This window comes from Muscardinus avellanarius, assembly GCF_963383645.1.
Source record: "Muscardinus avellanarius genome assembly, chromosome: 3".
NCBI classification, from domain to species: domain Eukaryota; kingdom Metazoa; phylum Chordata; class Mammalia; order Rodentia; family Gliridae; genus Muscardinus; species Muscardinus avellanarius.
Window position 1 is genome coordinate 104,046,340 of NC_137788.1, and position 15,064 is coordinate 104,061,403.

General features: G+C 32.8%; 1 protein-coding gene across 1 annotated transcript in view; it reads left to right on the top strand.

Annotated features, from left to right (window-relative positions):
* The window catches only part of SYCP1 (synaptonemal complex protein 1), a gene marked incomplete at both ends in the record, with an annotated part of 133,624 nt that overhangs the window by 100,301 nt on the left and 18,259 nt on the right, over window positions 1-15,064 (top strand). The window contains 5 exons of the mRNA XM_080691508.1: window positions 1,906-2,022; window positions 2,420-2,530; window positions 4,276-4,368; window positions 4,850-4,924; window positions 14,981-15,040. Of these exons, the coding sequence (XP_080547634.1) occupies window positions 1,906-2,022; window positions 2,420-2,530; window positions 4,276-4,368; window positions 4,850-4,924; window positions 14,981-15,040 (456 nt within the window). The remainder of the gene's footprint in view (window positions 1-1,905; window positions 2,023-2,419; window positions 2,531-4,275; window positions 4,369-4,849; window positions 4,925-14,980; window positions 15,041-15,064) is intronic.

The window sequence follows — 15,064 nt, forward strand, 5'->3', positions numbered from 1 at the left end:
GGACCTCACTAAGTAGCTGAGGCTGTCCCCGAACCATGATCTTCCTATTTCAGCCTCCCAAATGGCTGGGATTATAAGCGTGCACCACCACGCCTAGCCAGATTTCTTAAATATAAAAAACAACCATATTTGAGATATTCATTTATGCTATCATTAATTATTTTTGTTTAAAAAGCAAAGAAATCACAAACTGGAAGTAATACCCAATATACATACCATCCATGGGGAATTATAAAGTTGAACATGTAACCTGCCCTATGCAGTTATTTAACAATTGTTTAATTCTAGGTGTATATTATAGAGAAATTCTATACATGCATTGGGGGATGTTTACAAGAATATAATGTCTAAGAACAATTGAATATATGAATAACTTGTGGTTTATTCATAGAACACTAGTAGCCAGAGAAAATAAATGAACTATGATCATACACATAAATATCATGCTATTGAATTAAAAGGTTAAGTAAAAGAAATACATATACTACCTTTGTGTGGCATATGCCTGTAATCCCACTACTTGGGAAGCTGAGACAGGAGGATAAGGGGTGTAGCTTGGAGGTAGAATGCTCCTTGGTTCAATCTCCAGTCCCAAACACACACAAAAAAGTACATATACTGTGAAAATAGTTATAAAAAGTTCAAAAGCAACTATTACCTAGGGATACATGATTATGCAGTAAAGCTGTAAAGAAGAATAAGGGAATAAAGAGCATTTATTTACAAATACTAAGAATATTTGCTATACTTTAGAGGGCAGTAAGGGAAAACTAATGGAGAGGGACACTCAGAAGCTTTTATCAATACTGGTAATGTTCTGGGTCTTAAAATTTGAGGTTAACTCATGGAAATAGAATATAGTCTGGTTTATGGCTAAATTGTCCATACCTCCCTTCCCCTTTCTCTGTCTCTGCTATATACACCTCTCCCCAAATCTAATTCATTCTAAGGTAAAAGTGAATCTTCAAGGGTGTGGCTAATTTAGGGTTCTCTTTCTTGATAATTATTATATTTGAGTCATAGCTATGTAATTCAGTAAATATTTACACTAGGTATTTCATAATGATAGAAATCAAGTGTGTGTGTGTGTGTGTGTGTGTGTGTGTGTGTGTGTGTGTGTATGCGTGATGTACTAGGGTTTGAATCCAGGGGTATTCTACCTTTGAGCTATACCTTCAGCTCTTTTTATTTTTGTTTTGAAACAGGGTCTCTCTCACTAGATTGCTGAGTCTTGCTATGTGGGAATGGCTGATGTAATCTGCCTGTCTTCAATCTGTAATCTGCCTGTCTCAGCTTCCCAAATATTGAAATTATAGGCATGCACCACCATGCCCAGCTGGTGTTTGTTTTTTATAGAAAACTAATTAAGAATATGCTTATTTATTTATTTATTTATTTATTTATTTATTTATTTATTGGTGGTACTGGAGTTCCTGGAAACCCTTCTACTTCTGGGCTACACTCCCAGACCTATTTTTGTACTTTTTTAAAATTTGGAAACAGGGTCTCTTAAGCCAATGTGGCTGGCTTTGAACCTGTGTTATCCTTCTGTCTCTGCCTCCCAAGCGTGGGACAAGTGTGTGCCACCATGCCCGGCTAGAATATGCTTTTTTAATATATGAGTTTTCTGCCCTACTTGTATAGTTACTTATTGTAATAAAAATAGAAAATTAAACTAACCAGTTTAAGTATTGTTGAGAAACTAATTAAAAATAAATATGTGACTGCTTATTTTATGTTACCTGTAAAGACTAAATATTTGTTTTAGGGAATAAGACAAATTTTGTGAATAATTCCTGGTGATTATCAATAAGTAACTTTTAAGATTCACAAAACCATAAAATAAAATGGAATATTTTCAGATAATTCACAACTTTTACTAATACTCATGCTGTTTTCTTTAAGGTCAGTAAATTAGAGCTAGAGCTAGAAAGTGCTAAACAAAAATTTGAAGAAATGACTGGCAGCTATCAAAAAGAAATTGAGGACAAAAAGATATCAGAAGAAAATCTTTTGGGAGAGGTAGGAAAAACTAAACATGTTTAGAACTTATACTAATATTTTGTATTTGTTTACTAGCATTTAAAGAAGAAAGTAATACATATTATTAGTTTTTGAATTGTGATATTTTAAAAGATTTAGTAAATTTTTATTAGGAACAATTACCAGTTTTTATAGAAGGAAAATTACTCTTATTATTCTAAATACTTCACTATTGAGTAGCATATAATTTTTGAAAAGATTGAATATTTATCACAGTGTCATTTCACTTGATAGAACACCCTAAGATAAACCAAAACAATGATACATGTTCTTGTTTTTCTAATTCACTGGTGATTGAGCTTGCATTTTATATAAGCAGAGAATTTTTTTTACATTTGAGTTAAATTTTTACATTAATTTAAACATTATTTGATAGGTTGAGAAGGCAAAAGTAATAGCTGATGAAGCAGTAAAACTACAGAAAGAAATTGACATACGATGTCAACATAAAATAGCTGAAATGGTAGCACTTATGGAAAAGCATAAGGTAACTTTTACATCATAAAAAGTTTAATTGAAGGCCTATTTCTGTTCAAAATATGGTGAACTCAAGCCGGGCGTGGTGGCGCACGCTTGTAATCCCCGCGCTTGGGAGGCAGAGACAGGAGGATTCTCGCAGGTTCGAAGCTCGCCGCGCGCGCTGGCTTAGAAGACCCTGTTTCCAAATAAAAATGTAAAAATAGGTCTGGGAGTGTATCCCGGAGGTAAAAGGGCTTCCAGGAACCCCAGTACCACCAAAAAAAAAAAAAAAAGGTGAACTCAAGATATTCTGATTTGTTGTAATATTTTGTTTTTTATTCTGATTTTTTCTTTTCCTTTTTATTAGTGTCTGTAAAACAATGAATAATTAGATCTGTAATACTCTTGATGCCCTATTTCTCTAAGTTCAGATCTTAATCATACAAAATTGAGTTTAGATATTATTTCCTTTAGTAAATCTCTTAATCTTAGATGAAGGTAATCACGCCTGAATTCTTCTAGAAGTCTCATTCCACTTCTCATCGTTTAGTTAAGCATATATTCTGGATATGTTTCTCAATACTATTTGTATTTTCTCGGTGTTTCTAACACTACTGGGGATTGAATTCAGGGGTATTCTACCTCCCAACTAGACCCCATTCCAATTTTAGTTTTATTTTCTATCAATCCCTTGTTAGGTTGATGAAAGTCTCACTACTTGCTAAGGCTGTCCTCTAATCTGTGATCCTCCAGTCTCAGCCTTCCAATTATTGGGATTATGAGCATGACCACCATGCCCGGGTTAAGGTAAACATTTTAAACAAAGGAATAAATAGATGAAAGGTTTAATGTTGATTGTGTTTGTGTCTTCTATTTTTATAATTGTTATCTTTTCATTGTTTTTTTTTATCAAGTAATCTTCCTTTTAGGAAAGGAAACCTCATTTTCTTCAAGACTTAGAGAGTAGGTAGGCTATGCCTACCTGTCCACTTTTAAAAATTGTTGCTGGAGTCGGGTGTGGTGGTGCACCCTTGTAATCCCAGTGCTTGGGAGGCCGAGACATGAGGATCGCACAACTTCAAAGCCAGCCTCAGCTACTTAGTGATGCTCTCAGTAACTTAGTGAAACCTTGTTTCCTAATAAAGTATAAAATAGGTCTGGGAGTATAGCACAAAGGTAGAAAAGCCCCTGGGTTCCACCCCCAGTACCACAAGAAAAAAAAATTGTTGCTGGAAGCAAACATTATTGTGGTATCAAAGAAGAGCTTAAAAAAGTAGTTTAAATAACATTATGAACTCATGGATTTAAATAAATGTGGTATGTTTCAGTCCTGTGCATTTTTTGTTCATATTGATACTCAAATTGTCCTACCTTTGGCCAGTGAGAGAGACTTCATGCTGACTGGGAAGTTCTTTTGACTTAACTCTAATAATAGAGTTTCTGATAATTTTCACTCTTTATGACAGAAATTTCTAAGTTTATTTCATATTTTCTGTTTCAGATTTAGAATTATTTAACAATGATTCTTTATCTAAGAAGTCCTGGTGGTTCTAATTTATTTTTAAATGATGAAATTCACTGTAATTAAAAAGAGTTATTTCTTGTTTTTCTGTTAGATTATTTCTGTGTGTTTCACTGTTCAGGTTGTTTGAATGAAAAAAATTGAAAAGTTGAACAATAATACACTCAAATGTATAAACATTAGGATACCATCTTATAAAACACAGCCTATTCAGTTTAATATACTTATAGTGTTTTCTTTGTTTAATGTAGCACCAATATGATAAGATTGTTGAAGAAAGAGACTCTGAATTAGGACTTTATAAGAGCAAAGAGCAAGAACAGTCATCAGTGAAAGCATCTTTGGTGAGATATAAAACAAATAGCAATAAAGCCAGTTTTGATGTCAGCGTGGCTGGTAGTAAAGAATAATATAAAGTAAAGCTAAAATTTTTAGCTATAGAATCATAATTGTAGATCTGAAATAGATATTAACAGATCTTTTGTTTAAGTGGTTCTTCATTTTATTCTTTTGAAATGGTGGAATTAACTAATTTCAGATGGCTGTTACAGTTCTAGTTGTTAAGTAAACTTGGAGCTCTGATAATTGAGAAGGAAAAGGGGACAGACTAGAGAGAGTGGGAGATATACAGCTGTTTTCTGATAAGAGCCTCAGAGACCTCGATCAATGACATCTTGCTATGTTTTATTTAGACTATTAAAGGGTATTTCATGAGTGCATTTATTTCTATACATAAATGAGTTTACTTGAAGTACTAGTTTACATTTTCATTGTCTTGAGCAATGTACAGGAACACCTATAAATTTCATGTTTCTTTTTCTTTAGGAGCTTGAACTATCTAATCTCAAAAGTGAACTTTTGTCTATTAAGAAGCAATTGGAAATAGAAAAAGAACAAAAAGTAGGTTTTGTGACATCATAGGTAAAATGGTTGTAGGGTTTAGGGTTGTAACTTTGCATTTTTGTAAACATATATTAGAAACTAATTGGATAAATTTGGGTATCTAGGAATTATAAAGATTTTCCCTGTTAACATTTTCCCACAGCTATTTGGCATATTTCTTCATTTAAATGCTAAATACATATGAATATACATGTACTTTTAAGACTAGAAATGCTTTTTTGTTTACTGTAAGTGCTTAGAAACTCAAGTCACAAAAGATTATTCTTTTATTTTCTTAGTTTCTCTTTCTTTTTTTGTGGTGCCAAGAACAAAAAGGATATGCACCTTTATTCCTTTTGATTGCTAATGCTTTACCTTATAGATTTTGGAATGACAAATTCAATAATTGCTGCTGTTTTTCACCATTTTGTTCCTTTTTGTGCTATAAGTGGCTGGTGTGTGTTTCCAAATTATATTTGGAAATAAAGTTCCTTTAAGTTGAGAGATGTTAAAGAAAAAAGAATATAAATGCTTTTAAATATTCTATAACTATTTGATAAATATTATCGCATATATTAAAAATACATATTCAACATGGTTTTTAGCTATTGTTTTAGAAAAATGGCTCATATTTATGTAGGATTTTGCACTTTACAAAGTGAATTGACACACTTTAAAATAACAAATACTGTTTATATTTTTGCTTTCTGTAGGACACTCACTTTGCTAAATTCCCTACTTTCATCTATATTAATCCTTACAATAGCATTGGATACAGTACTTCTTATCTATCTTTATTTTTACAGAGGTTAGGCTATTTATTCAAGATCATATAGTAAGAAAATAGAATTGCTGCAATTCATATCTAGTTCTATTATGTATGACTTTAAAACATATTCACTTAGTCACTCTACAATGGCCTAGGTAACATATCCTTTGAATTTCAAGTCTGTGTATTTGCCAACTTTGTTTTTCTGCATTTAATTTCTTTTATTATTCTCCATATATGAAAAATGTTGCACATCTTTTATCTTACAAATGTGAGCTTACTATATATGTGTTCTTATAGCACTTTGTTCTCCCATTAAAGTAGTTATTTCAATCTGTGCTCTCCATTATATTGCCAGCTCTTCAAGAACTAGGATTATGTGTTTGCTTTCTTTTGATCTAAGCACAGGGCTTTACAATTTTTATATTTTCAATAAATATTTGTTAATTGACTAAATTGCCTTCTCTTCACTAATAACATTTATCTTTGCCTTTATCTTACTGTTTCAGTAGAAGAGGAATCATCATGTATCTTTAGTTTTGATTTTCTTAATTAAACCCTCAGTAATCTTCAACTTTTGCTCTTTATCTAATAAATATAAATAATACATTTAGCATCTTAAGTCCTAAAACCTTTATCTGCTTCTTAAGCTACCATACTATCTCGATGCTCTTAAGCATCTTTCAGAAAAAAAACTAGCCTAGCCAGGCGCGGTGGTGCACGCTTGTAATCCCCACGCTTGGAAGGCTGAGACAGGAGGATTGTGCAGGTTTGAAGCCAGCCTAAGCTGGTTTAAGAGACCCTGTTTCCAAATAAAATATAAAATAGGTCTGGGAGTGTAGCCTGGAGATAGAAGTCCCCTGGGTTCCATCCCCAGTACCACCAAAAAAAAAAAAAAAAAAAAAAAAAAAAAAAAAACCCAGAAAAACAACAACAACAACAAAAAAAACTAGTCTAAAATACCATCTATATTTTCACTTCTCATTTTTCACCTATTAGAATTTAGGTATTGATCTAACCACTTTCTTGACTTGAGTCATGTTGAACTCCTTATTGACCAATCTAATGTCTTCTTTTTATTTGCATATTAGGAATAATTCAAGGCCACTGTATTTTATTTCTCATCATTTATGTGTATATATATATATATATATATATATATATATATATATATATACTAAATACATACATGCACACACATGCATATATAAAAATATGCCTTTATGTAGATACATTAAAAAGTTTGGGCTTGGTATAGATTGTGTTATTCAAAATCTTTGGCTGTGGGAGGCAGAGACAGGAGGATCGCGCAGGTTCAAAGCCAGCCGAGCGTTCTGGCTTAGGAGACTCTGTTTCCAAATAAAAATATAAAATAGGTCTGGGAGTGTAGCCCAGAGGTAGAAGGGCTTCCAGGAACCCCAGTACCACCAAAAAAAAAAAAATCTTTGGTTGTCATTTCCTATAGGGTCCCTTCCAAATGAAAGATTATATATTTCCACTTTACTGACTTCAGATTTGGTAAAATGACTTGTTTACCAAATGGAATATGAGCAAAAGTAGCACTTTTGAGACAAAGCTTTAAGAATCACAGGTGTTCTTATCCAAGTGTTTTTTTTCCTTTGGCCTGGAGGCTGACATGTTCCAGGTAGAATTAACTTCTTCAGCTTAGATTCCTGAAGATCATAGGGAACAGAGCAGAGACCAACTTGTAAATCACGTGTCACGTGAGTGAGAAATGTGTTATAAGTCATAGAGATCTGGGATTATTTATTATTATATATAATTTAAATGTTTATTGTTTATAAAACACATTGTTTTTATGTTATAAATTATTCAAAAATACAAAAAATTAAGAATAGTTTACAAGCCCATCCCTTCAGAGTTTACCATATTCCTGGTTTCCTGTTTTATACCATTTTCCATCTTTTCAACTTCATATTGGTCTAATATAGAGTGGCCTGATAGTTACAAAGGTCATTCCTTAAGTTTTTTAGAAATTTACTAATCTGATAACTTTTTCTATTTCGTTCTAATATTTATAACTCTTGTTTTATTCTCTTTGCAGAAAGAAATATATCATTGCAGTGACTTTTATTTAAATAACAATGTTAAGTAATAGTGATTATAATAAATATTCTAGTTTTAGTTTTTACTTTAGTGGAAATGTTTCTGGTCCACACTATTACATGTGAATTTTAATTTTTTTGGTTTGAAAGATGTGTTTTTCATCATGAAAATCTAATACCGCCAAGGTGGTACATGCCTGTAATCCCAGTACTTAGGAGGATTGCAGGTTCATGGCCAACTTAGCAATTTAGCAGATCTTCAGCAGTTTGATTAGATCCTGTTTCCAAATAAAAAATAAAATAGGGGTGGGAGTGTAGTTCAGAGATAGAAGGCTCCTAGGTTCAATCCACAGTACCAAAAAAAACCAAAAACAAAAACAAAAAACAAAATACAAACAAACCAACTAGTACTTACCTAGCCTTTTAAGAAATTTTGTTCTGAATACTAACTTTTATTAAATAATGTTTGGAGGCATATATTAAAATCTCAAAGATTTGATTTAGATTTAATTTTAAAATACTGTATATTTCATACTATGAGTTTGCCTTGATTTATATTATTTTGCTCATATATTCTGCAATTTGGGGTTGCTTCCCTCGTTAGCCTTAGAAAGTCTAAGTAAAAAATTTAGCATTACAGTTGAAAGTTATATTTTTATTTTATTTTACACTTTTATTGTCTATTCTATCTCGCGCGTGTGTGTGTGTGTGTGTGTGAGAGAGAGAGAGAGAGAGACAGAGACACACACACACACACACACACACACACACACACACACACACACTAGAGATTGAATCCAGGGGCATTGTACCTTCGAGCTCTACCTCCAGCCCTTTAAAAATTTTTTGTTTGGAAACAGGGTCTCACAGTTGCTTAAGGCTGGCCTTGATCCTCCTGTTTTAGCTTCCCAAGTACTGGGATTACAGGCATGTGCAACCACACCCAAGATATCCTATTGGTTTTTTTTTTTTTTAGAATTTTTGTCATTTTCTCTTTGCTCTAAATTATAGTCAGTGTTTTTGAATGTCCATGAGGACATAAAATGAAGTTATAATCTATATATTGATATCTAGATATATGAATAAGTCTATAAGTGTAAATTATAATGATAAATTATATTTTATAAGTAAAATGAAAGTAATAAATAAAAGTCTTAATTAAATCGAGAGCCTGCATACCAGAAAAACTATTATCAGTTTTGCATTTGTTACTTTAGTTGTATCTTCTATGAAAAAAACAAAAAAAGCCAGACACATACATACTATTTTAAACTGTAATTATGTTTGAATTTATTAGTAAAATAACTTGAAATTAGAATTTTAGAAATTATTCAATTTAAGCTGGGCATATGGCTGCATTCTTGTAATGAGACAAGAGTATTGCAGGTTCATAGCCAGCTTCAGCTACTTAGTGAGGTATTCCATAACTTAGTGAGATTCTGTTTCAAAATAAAGAATAAAAAAATAGGGCTGGGGATATTGCTTGGAGGTAGAATGCCCCTGGATTCCATCCCCAGTACTGCCAAAAAAAAAAAAAAAAATTAAAAATTATTAAATTTTAAATAAATATTTATTTACCAAACATTTAATAGTTCCTAAAAGCTTAAATCCTAAAGTAAACAGATTATGAAAAACATCATGAGAAGAGAGAAAAGTTGTAGGTAGAGGTACAGATTTTTTAATTAAAGTTTTAACTTTGAGGTAGTTGTAGGTTCATATGCAGTTGTAAGAAAGAATAGATACAGAGATATCCTATGTACCCTTAACTCAATTTTCCCCTCATGGTGACATGTTACAAAATTATAGTACAATATTACAGTCAGAATATTCATTGATACAGTCAAAATCAGAACAGTTTCATCATGAAGATTCCTGTATAGCTGTTTTAAGGTCATACACATTTCCCTCTCTTGACTCCCTGTTTTCTGGTAACCAGCTAATCTATTCTCCATTCCTATTTTGCCATGCCAAGAATGTTATATAGATGGAATTATATGGTATAAAATGTTTTATAATTAGCTTTTTAAAATTGAGGAGTGTTTGAGGATTTACCCTAGTTGTTATATAGATCAGTAGTTTGTTGCTTTTTATTGCCTCTTTGTAGTCCCTGGTATGGGTATACCACATTAAAAAAAAAAATAATCCCCTAGTGAAGAATGTAGCTTGCAACAGGGTATGCTTTTTAAAGGCTGCATAATATTCTGTTGTATGTGTATGCCAGATGTTTATAAAGAATAAGTTGGGTGTAGTGGCACATGCTTAGAATGATAGTACTGGGGAGGCTGAGACAGGAGGTTCTGGGTTCTCAGCTCAGCTATTTAGTGAGGCACTCCACAACCTAGTGAGATATTGTTTCCAAATAAAGAATTACAAATAAGGCTGGGGATGTAGCTTGGAGGTAGAATGCCTCTGGGTTCAATCCTCCATACTGCAAAATAAAATAAAATAGAATGAAACAGAATAAGAATAAAAAATTGAGCTAGGGTATAGCTTGGAGATAGAATGCCCTTGGATTCAATCCCCAGTATGATACACATATAAACAATAGTCATCTCTTATTTTGAGCTATTATGAATAAAGCTGTTATGAGCATATGTATGTACAGGTTTTGATGTCAACATAAGCTCTTACATCTCAGAAATGTACAATTTCTGAGTTGTATGGTAGTTTTAAGTATTATGAAAAACTACCGAACTATTTTCCAAAGTGGTGGTACCATTTTATATTCCCATCATCAGGTTATCTGGTTTTTGTATCCTTGCCAGAATCAACTTATTTTTGTAGTTGTTCTGATAGGTTTGCAGCTTATTTCCTTGTAATTTTAATTTGCATTTTTCTGATGGCTAATGACATTAAATACTCTTTCAAGTACCTATATGCCATCTGTATATCTTACTATATAAAATATTTATTCATAAATTTTCCTCATTTACTAAATAGATTTTTCACTATTGAATTTTGAGAATGTTTCATTTAGTTTAGTTACTAGTAATTTATTAGATATCTTAGTTCATTTGTGCTGGTATAATAGAATACCCAATATTGGAAAATTTATGAAGAATAAAAACTTGTCACAGTTCTAGAGGATGAGAAGTCTAAGATCAAGGTGTTAGCATCTGGAGAGGGCCTTCTTGCTTACTTCAAAGGAGACAGATATCATATTTAAATGGTGAATGGCAGACAGGGAGAAACTGAACATGCCTTTTTATAATGGTGTAAATCACATCTATGAGGGCAGAACCCTTATGGTCCCATCACCTTAATTTTTGAAGAGAACATTCATACAATTGGATAAATGGTTTGCAAACACAGTAGTCCCCACTTACCCAAGTTTCTTGGACTGGTAAACTGCAGTCCAAAAATATTAAATGGAAAATTCCCAAAATAAGCAATTTATGTTTTAAATTGTACAGCATTGTGACTAGCATTATGAAACCTCATGCCGTCCTGCTCCTTTATCTTTATCCTTTTGCCTCAAAGTCAGCCTAATTTGCCAAGCATGGTGGTGCATGCCTGTAATCTCAGTACTTGGGAGACTAAGACGAGACTCACAGGTTTAAAGCCAGCTTGAGCAATTTAGTGAGTTTCTTATCAACCTAGAATGTGTTTCCAAATAAAAAATAAAATAGGGCAGGGGGTATATCTCAGAGGTAGAATTCCCCTGGGTTTAGTCACCAGCTCCCTGCATAGATACCACATCATACCACACATACAAACGTCAGCTTTCTCTGAATTACCACTTTTTTGGTATTTGTCTCTTGTGTTTTTTGCATTGTTTATTAACCTCGATTGAATCTCTGTAATTTGAGAATCTTTTTTTTTTCTTTCATAGGTTAGTTTTCCTGATTATATTATTGATATATATATTTTTAGTACTTTTTAGGTTTATATTTCAATAGTGTTAAGTACATTCAATTTTTATTTAAATATATTTTTAGTATTTCTTAATATTGCAGAACTGAAACTTTTTATCTGTTAAACAAGCACTGTTTCCTCTTTCCTAGTTCTTGGCACTACCTTTGTATATTCTGTTTCTGATTTTGACTACTTTATTTATGGTATTGAGAATTGAACCCAAGAGCATTCTATCTCTGAGCTACATCCCAACCTTAATTTATTTTTTTTATTTTGAAATGGGGTCTCACTAAGTTGCTGAGGTCCTGGCTAAATTGTGAGGCTGCCCTTGAACCTGCAATCCTCTTGTCTCAGTCTTCAAAGGGCTGAAATTATAGGCATGGTCACCAGGCCTATCTTGATTTTTTTTTTTTTTCTTTTCCTGAGGTTCTGAGGATGGAACCCTGGAGCATTCTACCTCCCAATTACATCCCTGGCTCTATTTTTATTCTTTATTTTGACACAATGTCTCATTCAGTTGCAAAGAGCCTCACTAAATAGCTGAGGCTGTCTGCAAACCCTGATTCCTCCTGTCTCAGCCTCCCAGATGCTGGGATTACAAGTTTGTGCCACCACACCTGGCTTCTCACTTGATTTTGACTACTTTAGATGCTTCATGTGAATGGAAGCACACAGTATTTGCTCTTCTGTGACTGGTTTATTTTGCTTAGCATATTTTTTTGGATATATATCCAGAAATGGAATTGTTAGATCATTGATAGTTCTGTCATTGAAGAACCATTATATTGTTTGTTATAGTAACTATACCATTTGAAAATCCCATCAATAGTGCACAGAGTTTAAGTTGTCTACATCCTGCCAGTGCTTTTTTATTTTCTACTCTCTGGATAGCGGCTTCCATTCTAGTATGTGTGAGATGATACATCATTATAGTGGTGACTCGCAATTCTCTTACAATGAGTGATTTTCAGCACCTTTCACTATGCTTGTTGTACATAGGCATTTCTTCTTTGTCTCTACTTTTGAATCTTAATAACTTAATTTTTTGGCTATCGAGTTGCTTATAGAATCTCGATATTAACCTGTGTTGGTATGATATATATATATATTCAATATATCTTAATATTTCTCCTACCTTATCTTCACCTACAGATATAATTTTAATATTTATCTTATTATTTTACATAGTCAAGATTTATAAAAATGTGTGTGTGTGTGTGTGTGTGTGTGTATATATATTCTCTACTATAACCCTGAATCCTGTATCTAACTTGAGCTCTATACTTACATAGATTCAGTTGATCTTTTTTTTTTTTTTTTTTTTTTGCAATACTGGGGATGGAACCCAGGGGCATTATACTTCCGAGAGACACCCCCAGTCCTGTTTTTTACTCTTTATTTTCAAACAGGGTCTCACTGAGTTGTGAAGGACCTCACTAAGTAGCTGAGGCTACTTAGTGATGATGCGAACCATGATCCTCTGGTCTCAGCCTCCCGAATGTTAGGATTTATAAGCGTGCGCCACCATGCCCGGCTTCAGTTGCTCTTTTATGTTCAGCCACTTTTTTAGTTCTAATTTTGATCCCAGACAGTATGGTAATTCCCATTTTTACCTAAAAGCCCATTAGTATGAGGAAACTTACTGTATGACCATCTTAACATTCAATCAAAATAGGTTGGCCTTACAAAATTATGAGAAATCACCTTTCTTATATCTCATAGTTTGATGGGGTCATAACCTCTGTTTAGTGGTATGAAATTTCTTTATTTACTCTCTTGATGTAAATAGAGTTTCAAGGAGTTCTAGCTGGACCTTTCATCCTTAAAATATCTCATTTTGTGGTCAGAACCAATATGACATTTGGTAGGTTGATGTATATGTGGATAATATTGCAGAATCCTTCCATAAAGGCACCAGGCTTCCTTTTATTGAGAAGGCTATAGGTTTGTAAATTTATTCAGGTCTGAAATTCAGTCACAGGGTTTTCATTCTCTCCTCTGCTCTGGTGGCCCAAGTTACTTCTCTCTTGGCCAAGTCATATTATAGGCACATTTTACATATTCTGACTAAATGCGGACCTTACTGGACACATCTCTTTGATAGTGAGGAATTCATGATCAGATAGTCATCACCAAAGTACACATTCATGTATGAGCTAATCACATCTTGGAAACACTTTGTGTCAGAACACACTATCCTAAGATCTCCAGACCAGCAATGTCAGAGTTGTAGAGACATTTCAATTGTGGGTGATGCTTTCTCCTTTTGTCTTCTGGAAGTCAACATGTTCTGGGAGTCAATGCAATATTGTTACTTAAGGGAATATATTTTGTTCTGTCAGACAGCATTCAATTTCTTTAGAGTAGATCCTAGTTGACATAATTGAAGATCATCCACTTGCTGGATAATAGGATACAGAGTAAGAACAGTAAAGAAATTAAAACAGTTTGTGCCAGCTCTCTTTATGGTGAGTTTTCTGGACAAGTAATAATGTGGGAGAGATGTCATGCTGTACACAAGGCACTCAGTGAGAATAGGTATTGGCAAAGGCATCATGGGCAAGGCAGACAAGTTTGACTGCCTAAAGTTCTTTATACTGGAGCATTTTTACCTTCTTGGAGACCTTTATGATTCCAAGATAATAACAATTATGTTCTACAGATGACTATCATATTATAGGCATACTGAACATTCATTTTTATTGGCCAGACTTAGGTGTTCTTTTTTCCTACTGAATAAATTCTGTAACTTAGTATGACTCACTTCCCACTCTGACCACAACTATTTATCATTTTTTACCTTGACTGCTTCTATATATATACCTTATTCTTCATCAGAAGTTACATATTATTTGTTAAGTATTATATATTTTTCTATACTTGTTCAGATGATTATATTTGCTTCTCAACATTTGTTTTTTTAATCCCTCATCTCTACTTATGTTGAAGATTTGTTTCTTAGTCAAATTCCCACCAAGTGATTCTTTTCTTAACACACAGGGAAAAAGCTGATTCTGCTTCTAAAGTCTCATAATTTTTTATTTATTTGCAATTCTTCATAGTTTACTTTTCTGTTTCCCTTATTCTTTAATCTCATTCACCCATTTCATTTTAAAAATAAAAAAAGTTGTGATTCATAGTTTTATGAGACTTATTCAGGATTGCACAGATAAACTAGAGACACATCATAATTTTTAAAAAGACAATAAAAACCAAATAGCACTTCTATAGAGAGGAGCTAATTTATTTTTCTTTTTATTGTTTTATAAGATTGAGAGGAGAATCTTCTTTCTTTGTTAATGGTTATCATAAATTTTTATAATTAAGAACATTTGTGATAGTAGTAATGATTATGTTGTATATATTTGATACTCACTTTAATAGGAAAAACTCAAAAGAGAAGTAAAAGAAAACACAATTACTCTCAAAGAAAAAAAAGATAAGGTAAGAGTTTACTATTCTCTTTTC